Source organism: Mastigoproctus giganteus, chromosome 11, assembly GCF_048544385.1.
Source record: "Mastigoproctus giganteus isolate SK-2022 chromosome 11, ASM4854438v1, whole genome shotgun sequence".
Lineage (NCBI taxonomy): Eukaryota > Metazoa > Arthropoda > Arachnida > Uropygi > Thelyphonidae > Mastigoproctus > Mastigoproctus giganteus.
In genome coordinates, this window is record NC_143585.1 from 2659239 (window position 1) to 2672440 (window position 13202).

Genomic DNA, 13202 nt, shown 5'->3' on the forward strand with positions numbered 1-13202 from the left:
TGTACAGCAGTGTAGAAAAGAAGAACCTTGTGATCAGAATTCGTGTCTTTACAGAGTTCTTTAAACAGATGGTGTTGAGGGCTCCAGATTTGATGTAATTCGCAATTTTGATCAGAGAATCAAATATCTCTTGCAGAGGAGCCGGAAAAGTCTTACTGGCAAGAGCATATCGGTAAATCATGCAGTGAATGCCTTTTTCTTGGGGAGCAATTTCTTTCATTTTTGTCTGAAAGACCGACTTTGACCCTAGCATAACTGGTGTTCCATCTGTACAAACCCGACAGACAGTTTTTCCACTGTAGTCCTCCAGTTTCAAAAAAGGTATTTAGGTAAAAAAAGAATATAATTTCTCCATAATATCTTCAGTAGTTTCAAGTGCACTACAAAAAAGGAACTCTTCTTTGATATCATCTGAATGAATATATTTCACAAAGACAAGCAACTGAGAACATAAACTTGCGTCCGTTGATTCATCAACTTGAAAAGAAAACAATGGAGAAACTTTGATTTCATTCAAAACCTGCTCTTTCACGTCTACAGACATATCTGAAATGCGCCTCTGAATAGTGTTATTGGACAGAGATATTTGTTGCATCTTTATTTCTCTGGCTTCGCCAAGAATTAACTTCACCATCTTCAACATGCAAGGTTTGATGACCGTTTCTCCAATCATGCAAGGTTTTTTTGTTTGGCAATTTCCAATGCGACTTCATATGATGCTTGCACTGCTGCTGCTGTGCTCTGTTGCTGAAAACCTCCTAGGATCAAGTCTCTGATGTCCGAGACCAGTTTCATGGTGTCAAAATAACTCCAAATCCTTTTGACGTGAATGTCTGTGCTGGGGGTACCCTTGGCGCTCAGGCTATCATGAAAAGTGAAACGTCTAACCGCTGTTATATCTCCAAAACTAATAGACAATAGTATAAACAATTTATACTTATTTTGTCGGGTATATGTCAACAAATATACAAAAAAAAAATTAGAAATTTTGATATTTAATATCTTTTTTTTTTTTTTCGAGAAAAATAAAAAGTTCACATTTTGGTCATTTGCAGTTACGCCTTGGTTACTTTCACTCTCAATAGCAATGATGCAATAAGTACAATGCATGTGCCCAAGAAAACTCAATTGTACGCAACAAGTGTAGTGACGCAACAAGTTGCGTACAATTGAACAACAAAATTATTATTATTGTTGCTCTTATATTATTTCTCCCTGATTTGGGGATTCCAATCCGTGACGGGTACTGCTACCAAGTACACAGGGTGGTTGTAATGTCTGGTGTTACTGTTGGTCGAGAAACTCTCTGACTATCCTACAAGTGTTCAGGATTGCGACTTTCTGGAGTTCCTTGTAGGTGTTCTTTGGGAGACCTATTGCTGCTAGGCTGCTATGTAGGGTCTTTGGCACCATACCGGTGGTTGGCATGATGATCGGGATGGTCGTTACCTCTTGCATATTCCACATCTCCTTCACCTCGTGTCTCAGGTTCATGTACTTCATAATAATAATTATTATTATTATCATCATCATCATCAGTTTATTAATTAAACACCCTGCAGAGAAGTTATCTAGGAGGGTAGCTCATACATACATTGAACATAACTTATTAGATAGGAACACGTATAGTTACATAAAATAAAATATCACAAAATACATAAATAATTCTTAAATAAATAAGAATAATTACAGTCATTTTACACTTGGATTGAATGTCATAGTCATTCTGCTGAACAGAATATCATCAGTCCTATAAGAGTCTTTTGAAGACACTATAAAGCCTTTAGTGCAGTTTTTATGAGTTCATGGGCTTTTGAAGTCTTTTGCTATGAACAAAACCCATCTTTTTCGAAATGCTTTCTTCATTATATATGTAGTTTAGTGTACAGATCTGCTCCAATCAGCTTCCTGTAGGTTCTGTCATGGCAGTCCCTTCAAAATAGACCCGGTCCGGTCTATTTTGAAGAATCTAAAGAGCTCCAGAGTATCGGCAGGAAACATCCGCCTTAATGTGTCCGTGTTATGTAGAGTGCTTCGGAGACTATGAGGGTAGTGGAGCTGGGCTCCCGGGCAGGGCCTGACCACAAGATTTTCAATTTGAGGGGCATCTAAACTCCCAGACAGAAGTTGTGCTAGAGTGCAAATGTTATGTAGGGTGACCATCTGAATCCACAGAGCTACACTTAAGTTTGTATACAGTATGGATTTTGAAATTGTAAAGGGCTTACCAGCAATCCTATTCAGCCACCGGAGCAGCCAGTATTCCAGGCTGAGAAATTTCTTAATATAAGTATTTGGAGCAGAGGACCAAATTGTCGAAGCATATAAGGCTACAGGAACGATACATTTTTGGATATACTGGGTTTTGAATCCCAGTTATCTCCTCTCTTACAGCCCATATGGCAGCAAGAGTTTTTGATCTGGTGTTCTGAAAATGCCTTTGGAAGGTGAGGCCCTTGTCCCTAGGTCTATGTAAGAGATGACTTTCTTCACCTTTGCTTCATTAATAAATAATTCGATTTGATTTTTTATCTTCTTGTTAGTTATTGTCAGTTGTACTGACTTGTTAGAGTTTAGCCATAGATCAATATTTTCTAAGTATAAATGCAGTTCATGAAGCTTGGCGTTGGTGTGGATATTGATGTCGGACACAAGAGCTCTTTTGTTAGAGACAATTAACCTCGGGGGCTCACATCTGGTGAGTGTGGGCTTGGCACACCCAGGGTCCTAAGCTGGATATCATCATCCTTCTCTTTCTTGGTGATTCCCTTCTACTTCTCTCTCTCTCTCTCTCTCTCTCTCTCTCTCTCTCTCTCAGGGCAACTAGGGAATTTTTTTTTTTTTTTTTTTTGCTGTTGCAGCATAAGCCTCTGGCTTCCTTGCACCATATAGCTAATAATAATAAAATAATAAATGAAATACTTTATATCATTAGCATAAGAAATAAAATTACTGTTCTGCACTAGAAAGGGTTCCATGGTGGCAGCGAACAGCAAAGCTGATAAGACACCTCCCTGAGGTATTCCACAAGTGAGGGTGTATTCTGCATGGAATTCTTTATGTTGTACAATTAGATTAGATGTCTTGTCTTCAAATTGGTCTTGATAATCTGTAATAGCTTGCCTTCAATGCGGAAATAAACTTTCAGTATATTTTCAAGTGCAGATAATGATACATTATCGAAAGCTATCTTAATGTCAAGTGATATGATGTCAATTTGGGTCTTTTCATTTAAAGCATGTTGCATTTAATAGTGGATCGTCTCGGTAGTATGGTATGGAGGTAGGGTGGCCTGTGTGCAAAACACTGTTCTGTTAAAGAAAGAAGAATGGCTTTTTCGAAGAGTTTTAAAAGAGAACAACTGATCGATATGGGTTGAAAGTCTGAAGAGTCCTTTGGGTTGTTTTTTGGCACCGGCCTCACAAAGTAGTGATTCCATCTGTGGGGAAGAAACCAGTCTTTGAGAATGTTTTGGAATATGTACAACAACACAACATATGGATGCTGCATATTTTTAAAATAAAGATAGCGACCCTTCAGGGCCGATCGTAGATTTGTTAGGCAAGGAGTTAATTGCATTGATGAGATCTTCTCTAGAAATAGCAACGTTGGATAATGCTGCCACTCTGAAAAATATATTGCACCATATCCTCTGGCTGATCCTCTTGTACATTTCTAGCTTGACATTCAACTGGCAGTCCTTTGAAGCTCTCTTTAGCCCAGTGTCTGAATGTGGTTTCCTCCATTTCGAATTTAGTAGCCTTTTTGCTGACAATTCATTTTGAATGTCATAATTTTGTTAGAACCTCTTTGTAGTGTGCATGTCGTTTATTTTTCAAGAAAATGGCTCTTTTTTTTCTTATAATCTGTGAGGTCTTCATTAAATCCTGAATTTCTCCATTTCCTGTAAACCTTTTGCTTGGCCAGAAATTGTAGGTTTAGATATTTCCATGATTCTTACCTCCTTCAAGGCAGCAATAAGTAAGAGCTCTTTTTCAATCAAGTTGGTATCCACCGGTTTATTGTACAGATCAATCCAGTTGTAGGTTTTCAGATGTTCTAAAATAATTTCAGGTGTAATAAACTTAAGGGAGTATATTTTCTTGGTCTGTCGAATTTGCACGTCGCTATGTTGCTCACCTGCACAATTTGATGCGGCAATTTCACATTATATTGGGCAGTGCTCTGACTGGAATTTAGTTTGAGGGGTGACGTTTTTTATATTAGTCATATTATGGTATAATAAATCCAAATGCTGCTCTCCCCTAGTCGGAATCGTACCCAGTAGGGTCAGTCCTAAGGTTTGGAGGCTTGCATCGAGGTGTTCTTTAGCATGATCGTGTCTTGGGCTAGGAATATTAAAATCTCCAGTTACAATCACAGGAATATCAGTGGCAAGATTCTCTGTTATCCAAACAAGAAGCTCTGTCCGAGTGTCTGCACTGTGCTCCGGTGAAACCCTTTGAGAGCACTAAAAGGATATATAACCAGATTTCAAATCGGGTTTTTAGTTTTCAAGAATTGAACAACTCGTTAAAGTAACTACTTCGTTCAGTTACTTCACATTTGTCGAGCATTTGCGGTTGTGTTTCATTTAGTTAAGTTATGACGATGCCGAAAGTTACATCAACTAAACATGTTCAAAAATTTCGACAAATCTAACATTGAAAAGCAAGCACCAAAGTCAGCAACGGAGCGCAAGAGAGAGAGTGTCGTAAGTGTAAACACAAGCAAGATCAATTAGAGGCTGACGTTATTCATGCATCCACCTTTGGCTCCATGGAGCTGATGTCGATTTTTTAGTATGTTCTGAATTCTTTGTTTTTAAGTGACGTTTTAGTTTAGAAGGTTTCATAGAGTCAGCATTAAGAACAACATTGCATAAAACGTATTGTGGCTTCTCTATGCCATTGCTGATCAAGGTGGTAAAGCCAAATTTTAGATAGTCTTCTGAATATTTACGTTTTTTTCTCCATGGGTACAGATTTAGCATGGACTAATGTGACCTACTGATGTTGTTTAGATTTTAGAAAGTGCAAGCAGCAGCTAACCTGCACTCGGCAGCGAGTGGCTGGTTTCGGTCATGGCGCCAATAAAGGTGGTTGACTATTGGTAAACTATGTTTGCGCCAGTTTGCATTAGACGGCCCATCGTGGACATTATTGAATTACATCATTGCAAACATGATGGCATCAGCAAAACATAAGGGGTGATGTTTAACTGCGTTAAGAGAGCAACTCGTCTTTATTCAATGGTCCGTATTCGACAGCTGTTATTCACACATCGAGACACTGATTAAAAACGAATTTTTATATTGAGTTTTGCATCAGAGTGAATTTTTTTTTTTTTTTTTTTTTTCAGTTTACTATTTGTAACATAGAATTTTATTCTAATGATAACACTGCATTTGTATATTTTATTTTTAGGGAGTGAATCAAGGTCCACCGTGGCGGAAATTTGAAAAAATACTAAAGGCCCGCCATAGCAAATAATTAAAATAATATAAAATGTTTAATATGTATGAACATGGTGGACTTTTAATATTTTTAAGTATCTGCTGCGGTGAACCTTAAGTCACTTCCTTTCATTTATCAAAAATCAGTGTTACCACCACTGGTAGAATATTGCGGTGTAGCCGTATGTGCCATATTGAAATAAATAACTGTTGAAAACCTTCATGGCGAAATTTTTTATAAAAATAATTGCAAATAAAAATAACCACAGCAACCCCCCCAGAAAACACTTTGTGACCCCCTAGGGGGTCGCGACCCACAGGTTGGGAACCCGGGGTTTAGTGTGTTAGTTGTCTGACGGCACTAGGCGTAGGCTCTTTTGCGAAAAGTTCAGTCTAACATTTTCAGCTGTCAGAAACTCATAACTTTACATATGTTTGAATTATGTGTTCAAACATATGAATTCATTTAAAACAATGTAACTTTTAAATCAACAATCACATACATTGCATATATACTAACTAGAAACCATTAGCTCCAATTTGCATCTGGGTGGACCTTCTGGCACGGCCAAACGGGCTAGCCGGGTGGGTAAAGTGCCTGCCTGGCAACCCAAAGGTCACGGGTTCGAATCCCGCCTCGGGCTTCAATCAAAGTACTGCAAAAACCTTGGGAGGTGCATTATGGCCACAGAAGCCGATGCGCCAACAACTACCAAAAAAAAAAAAAAAAAACCTTCTTGCACCAATTAGCAATGGGGATATAAACTAACAGAATACTTTTCTGTTCCACATCATATGGAATGCACAATTTGAATATAGTAAATACAGTGCATATTACTGGAAAGACAGACATGACAGAAGAGGAGGAGGCATTATGCTTTTAATTACAAAACACATTAATTCAAGAAGAGTATATCCTATAGATAAAAACTGCCAAAGTATTGTCAAACCGTCTGGTGTGTCATAAGTGATGGGAAAGCAAAACAGATTAGAGGTATATAATATAACGAATAAGTTTGGTGAATGCATTTACAATCTATATAAACAAAACAGTGCTAGAAAGTACATACAATAAGCAGATACTTGAAGTACCAAAGCCACAGTATGTCTAAGAGCACTTTAGAGGGCCATTACAGAAATTTTTATGCACATAGCCATACATAGTTTTTTCAAACCACTATATAATTAAGTAATTTGCTTCATTTTTTTGGCAATGATTTTCATACCAAAAAAAAAAAAATTGCTGTTATTATTGTAACATTATTGATATATGTAAAGAATGTGAGTTTATATAACTTGGGCAAATGTTTTTCAATGATGGGTTTGTTTTTTTAGTACCCTTTTTCATCATTTGGAGTGTCCAAAACACTGTGGCTTGGTCATATGCTTCTACTCAGGCATTGCCATTCACAACTATCTTACTGCTTTTAGCAGTGTGGCTATTCAGTGAGTATCTAGATTTTATTATTTTCAGTTAGCATTAGCATTAACTTAAGCATTAGTAGAGGCATATGATGCAAGAAAGCAAGCTTATTTAGCAGCAGCCAAAAAAAAAAAAAAAACCTTCCTGTTTCACTCATCCATTTATTCCAAAAGTTTGTTTAGTTCAGGCTTTAATTTATTTAAGCTGTCAACTTCCACAATGATAGATCAAAGTTTCTTCCAGCAATCAACCACCTGTTGGCTAAAAGCACATTTCCACACATCTATTCTACAACTGTCTTTTGTCAGAAATCAGTGCATTATAGCCACAGTTGCTGATGCACCAACAAACCTAACAACAACTGTCTTTCTTAAATTTGAATTTATGCCTCCTCAGGTGCAGAATCTGAGCAAGAGGAGGAATCCCATCAGCATTGAGCTTACACAAACCATTCAAGGCATTATACTCCTCAATCAGATCACCTCATACGTGCCTAGTCTCCAGATGCTGCAGTTTGCCTTTCTTCATAACAGCAACCCTTTACTCAATTCACCAATCCTGTTGCCCTTCTCTGTACTCCTCTAGTAGTTCAACATCTTTCCTAAAATGAGGTTTCCAGACCTGTATCAGTGCTCAAGGTGTGGCCTGACCATTGCCTTGTACAAGAGAATAATCACCTCCTTATCCCTGCTAGCAAAATTCATATATATCATTGACAAGACCCTATGAGCTACTCTTGCAGCCTGTCTGTACTGCTCAGGAAACTTCATATCTAACTGTACAATTACCAGGTCTTTTTCATTTTCCACTAACCTGACAGTAGTACTGCACAGTTGGTATGTTGCTCTGGGGTTACTGCTACACATGTACAGTACTTTGCATTTGTCAATGTTAAACTTCAGTTGCCACCTCTCAGCTCATCTGCTCAACTTTTTTGGATCCTGTTGCAGTAGCGTACCCTCCTTATTGTCATTAAAAACCCTACCAACCTTTGTATCATCTGCATACTTGTACATTAAACCTGATATACCTTCATCAATATCATTGATAAATACAGTAAACAACAATGGGCCCAACACGGACCCTTGGGGAAATCCCCTAATAACATTAGTCCATGAAGAGAGCAGTGTCCATTGATTACCACTCTGTCTTCTTCCACTCAACCATCCTTTTATCCATTGTCGCAACTTACCCTTAATGCCGTGCTTGTACTTGTAACTTGTACAGTAGTCTTCCATGTGTAACAGTTACAAAAGCTTTCCTAAAATCCAAGTATACGATAACAAAATTATTGTTTGTATCCAGTTCCTTTGTGACTGCATCCGATTACTATCGGATGCAGTCACAAAGTATATATAGTAATATATGCTATATATATATATTACTATATATATAGTATATATTAATAATATATATACTAGTAATAGTAATCCGATCAGATTGGTGAGAAGACTTTCCCTTAACAAACCCATGCTGTGACTGAACTATAACTGCAGTCTTGTCTGGATGATTCTGCAGTGCTTCTTTAACCAGTGACTTGTTCTGGAAAAGAAGTTAAATTTACAGGTCTGTAATTACTTGTGCCACCTTTCGATCCTCTTTTGTGAATTGGGGAAACATTTGCACATCTCTAGTCTGTGGGGACCATCCCTGAATCTAAGGATGCTGTCATAATTATGGCTAAGGGCCTGCTTACTTCCTTTGCTATCTCCTTTAATATAACTGGATAGATCCCATCCACCCCAGGTGCCTTCCTTATGTTTAACTTCAGCAATTTCTCCTCCACTTTGCTCTCAGTTATTACAAAATCATTTAGCTCCCTGCCAGAGTTTGATAAACTTCTGGCATTCCTCTCTCTGAATAACTCCTCATGTGTGAATGTAGATGCAAAATACTTATTTAGTTTGTCTGCTACCTGCGCAGAATCATCAACGATCGAACCATCGATATCAAGTGGACAGTTATTGGACATTTACTTCATAGTTATTGCATATATGGTAGTGTTATATGTTTTGTCCTATTTTTGATTACTTTTCTCAGCTGAATTGAATAGCATTGCTACTTTTATTTTTGCCATATTAATAAAATGTGTTTGTTGCCAAAGTTTTTATAAATTAGAATTGATTTTTTTTTTTTTTTTTTTTTTTGGCATATACAGTGAATTATTTGGCCATCAAAATACTTTTTATTTTTCTAAATCATTGACATTCTGTAACTACTAGATAAGATAGGATCTGCTATAGTTTGCTTTAATTTTAATATTTATATTAAAATGTAGAAAAATTTATTTCCTGATTTACCTACATACAATGTACACATATACATTTATTTAGCTACACATCTAAAACCCATTAACACAATAATGCACAAAAAAATAAAAATAATAAATAACCCGGTACAAAATAGATGAGAAGAGTTAACAATAATCACACAACTAGAGACATCATTATTTCACATTATAAAAATAAAATATTTTTGTTTCCAATTGATTTAGAAAGTCTTGCAGTAAACACAAGAACTCTATAACACTGAGCCAATCTGAAAGGTATTTATCATCTTAATTGCATGGTCTATCTTAGTGATTCTTTGATAAAAATGGGTTCAAGTTGTGGCATGATAATTGTTAAATTGTTCATCATTTAACAATTAGAATAATTGCATCAGAACTTAGTATGGACAAACTATAGAGTCTGAACTTGATAATGAAAACCCCAGAAAGTGAAGAAATCAAGGCTAATGAGTGTGAAATGGTATATTGGGTTTTTATTATAAACTGAATGCCATTCCAAGACATTGGAATGGTATGTTAACATCCTTGTTCCTAAGGTGGAACAAGCTGAATTTCATTATTTTGGATTTGCTCGTAAGACTACTTTTGATCTTACTTGCCAATGTTGATCATGGCTGGAGTCAAGGCGTTTTCAACAATCTGAAAATCTTTAGCCTGGGTGACAAGAGAGCTAAATTGTTGGGATAAAAAAAACTCAAAAAATGGGCTTGTCATTTATGTAGATGTTAAAGAGCAAAGGAGCTAAATACTACCTTGGAGTAGGCCATTTTTCTGGAGATGCCATCTGTTTCTTTTCTCAATAGTGTTGAGAAAAGAAGCATATAGAATCTCTTTCCCAGATCAATAGTGTTGATTCTCCTAGAGGCAGTGGATTAAACATAACAGGTTGAAGTCATTGGTGAAACTGTAAACCATGTATAGAAGTAGTAGTAGTAGTGGCATGTGATGCAAGAAAGCAACTGTATGAGCTTATGCAGCATCAGCCAAAAAAATAAAAATAAAATAAAAATAAAATAAAAAAAATCACACTATTCCCTCCAAATGCCTGTCCAGTTCCTCCTTAAATTTATTTAACCTGTCAACTTCCACAACGACAGATGGAAGTTTGTTCCAACAATTAACCACCCGCTGGCTAAAGGCAAATTTCCGCACATCTATTCTACATCTGTCTTTTCTTAATTTGAATTTATACCCCCTTAGGTTCTTAATCTGAACAAGTGGAAGGATCCCATCATAATTCAGTGTGCCCAACCCATTCAAGGCCTTGTGATATTAATATCACAAATTGATTGTGATACAGTGGTAATACTAGATAAACATGATTATATTAATAAGTTAGATTCAGTTGTGTCAGATACCTCCACTTATCGTGAAGTAGACCTGACACTGTTTACCAATTTGGTCAATCAATACAATAAAACGTTAACCGCGTATCGAAAAAACGACTACATTACTATGGTTCGGTTAAAGGAATTGAAGTCCAGAACATACAATATTCCTGCACTTTTCGGTCAGGTAAAATTACACAAGACTGGGTTTCCTATTCGACCTATTGTTTCCTACAGGAACTCGGCATTTTCATCCTTAGCCACACATGTATATAACATTATAAAACCCTTTAGACAGGTAATACAATTTGGGATTAAGAACTACGATACATTATTTAATAAGCTTAAAGACTGTAGACTCGGCGACAATGACAATTTATTCTCACTAGATGTTACCTCATTATATACAAATGTAAACGTTGAATACACATTAGATATTATTTGGGATATGTTAAATAAAAACTCGACACAAATTAATTATACGAAGCTACCTATTAAGGAAATTTTTCACTTAATTAAACTGTTAGTTGAGGCTAACTACATCACCTTTCGAGACAAGGTGTACAAACAAATTTTTGGATTACCAATGGGTTTGAGCCTGAGTGGCTTAATGTCAGAGATCTCTCTCTCTCAACGATTGAGCAGATACATTTAACACCTTTTCGAACCCGTATCACATACTATGGGAGGTATTTAGACGATGTTCTAGTTATTACCGGTAGTAATACTATCCAAGACATTTTACATTCGTTTAATAATATTCATTCTAGACTCAAATTTACATTGGAAAGGGAGGATACGGATAAAAAAGTCATTAAACTTTCTAAATTTCACGCTTAACCGGGACTCAAATAAGATACAATTTAGCATCTATCGAAAACCTACAAACACCGGTACGCTTCTATATTATAAAAGCTATCACCCTTTCACCTACAAAAGATCGATTATCTTTAATCAATTTCTTAATGCCTATAAATATTCAACGACAGATTCTGCTTTGGACTCAGAAATACAAATATTAACTAGCAGATTCTTAAATAGGGGTTATTCCATTACCACAATAAATCGAATTAAGGTACAAGCTAAGGATAGGATACAAAATACTACACCAATCAACAATAGTAATATCAAAAAACACTTTATTTCTGTCCCATATGTTGAACAGTGGCACAAACAGCTTAACAGATTCTTTAAAGATACCGAATTTAAAATTGTAGCTAGGCCAATACAGAAGTTACATACTATACTGAACAATCGCTCGGTTCTTTCAGCATTCACAACACAAATTAATGATCTGGTATACAACATTTCATGTGGTGATTGCGACTCGTCTTATCAAGGTTCGACCCGATTTTCTCTTAATATTCGTGTAAATCAACATGAAGCCTCAGTTTGTGCTTCTCGTTCAGCAGCGTTAGAATTAGCCTTTCATGCCATTAACGAAAAACATACTTTTTTATTTAACGAGGCCAAAATACTTAATCTTCAACGTAATTATGCGCGACTATTAATTGCAGAAACTGTTGAAATTAAATTACACGAGAATTCCGTTAATGTTCGGCGGCCATATTTGATCTCCGATGCGTGGACCTTTACACGCATGCGCAAAGACAAATAATCTCTATTTAAGTATCAGGTTTAACCCGATTCGGTAATTTTCATTCCTGTGATCACGACATACGGTCGAAAAGCGTTGTCAGCTTCAGGAAGGAAAATCATTTTGAATATTTTCGTTAGATTCTTTTAATTGCGTTAATTTGATTTTTAATTGTTTTAAATTGATTTGAATTGTGTTAAATTGATTATTTAATTATTTATATTTTACTCTATGTACTGGTAAGTTGTCGATTTTTCCATTTTAATTTCTGGAGGGTATCATACGGAAGTGTTCTACGCACTATATTGAGGTAAACTCCTCTTATTATTTTACTAATGTTATTATCAACGTAGAACATATTGAGTAGTACAGCTCTGATTCATACTATCTAATTAATTTTTAGAGTTTATATAAGTAAAGAAATCCTTGCTGTTTTTCTTAGCATCTTTTGCCAAGGATTTCTCGTAATCTGCCTTTGCCTGCCTAACCTCCTTTGTGACCTGATTACAGACTAGCTTATATCTGCCATAGGCTTCTGAGTCGCTTGATAATTTATATGCATCCCATGCATTTTTCTTCTCTGTTACGAAATGATGTAAGAAAGCAAGCTTATATAGCATCAGCCAAAGAAAGAGGGGAAAAAAGTCTTCCCATCTGTACCTTTCAATTGTCTAGTTCTCCCTTGAATATATTCAACTCATCCACTTCTACAACAACAGATGGAAGCCTATTTCAATGATCAACCACCTGCTGGCTGAAGGAAAATTTCTGCACATCTATAATGCAACCATCCTTCCTCAAATTGAATTTATGCTCCCTTGTGTGTAGTCTCAGAAAGTAGAAGAATACCATTAACTTTTCAGTTTACTCAATCCATTCAAGGCTTTAAACATCTCAAATTAAATCTCCCTGCAGGTGCTTGGTCTCAAGATGCATTTTGTAGAACTGAAACCTTTCTAGGTAAGAGTACACTTTTGTTCCCTTCAATTGGGTTGCCCTTCTCTGCATCCATTCCAGCAGATCTATACCCTTCGTAAAGTGAGGCCTCCAGACCTGTATACATTACTTAAGATGCAACCTAACCTTGTCTTATACAAAGGATAATCACT

General features: G+C 36.4%; 1 protein-coding gene across 1 annotated transcript in view; it reads left to right on the plus strand.

Annotated features, from left to right (window-relative positions):
• LOC150077646 (transmembrane 9 superfamily member 1-like) overlaps positions 1 to 13202 on the plus strand; it is a 274121-nt gene that overhangs the window by 203064 nt on the left and 57855 nt on the right. The window contains exon 12 of the mRNA XM_090385415.1: positions 6791 to 6901. Within this exon, the coding sequence (XP_090241541.1) occupies positions 6791 to 6901 (111 nt within the window). The remainder of the gene's footprint in view (positions 1 to 6790; positions 6902 to 13202) is intronic.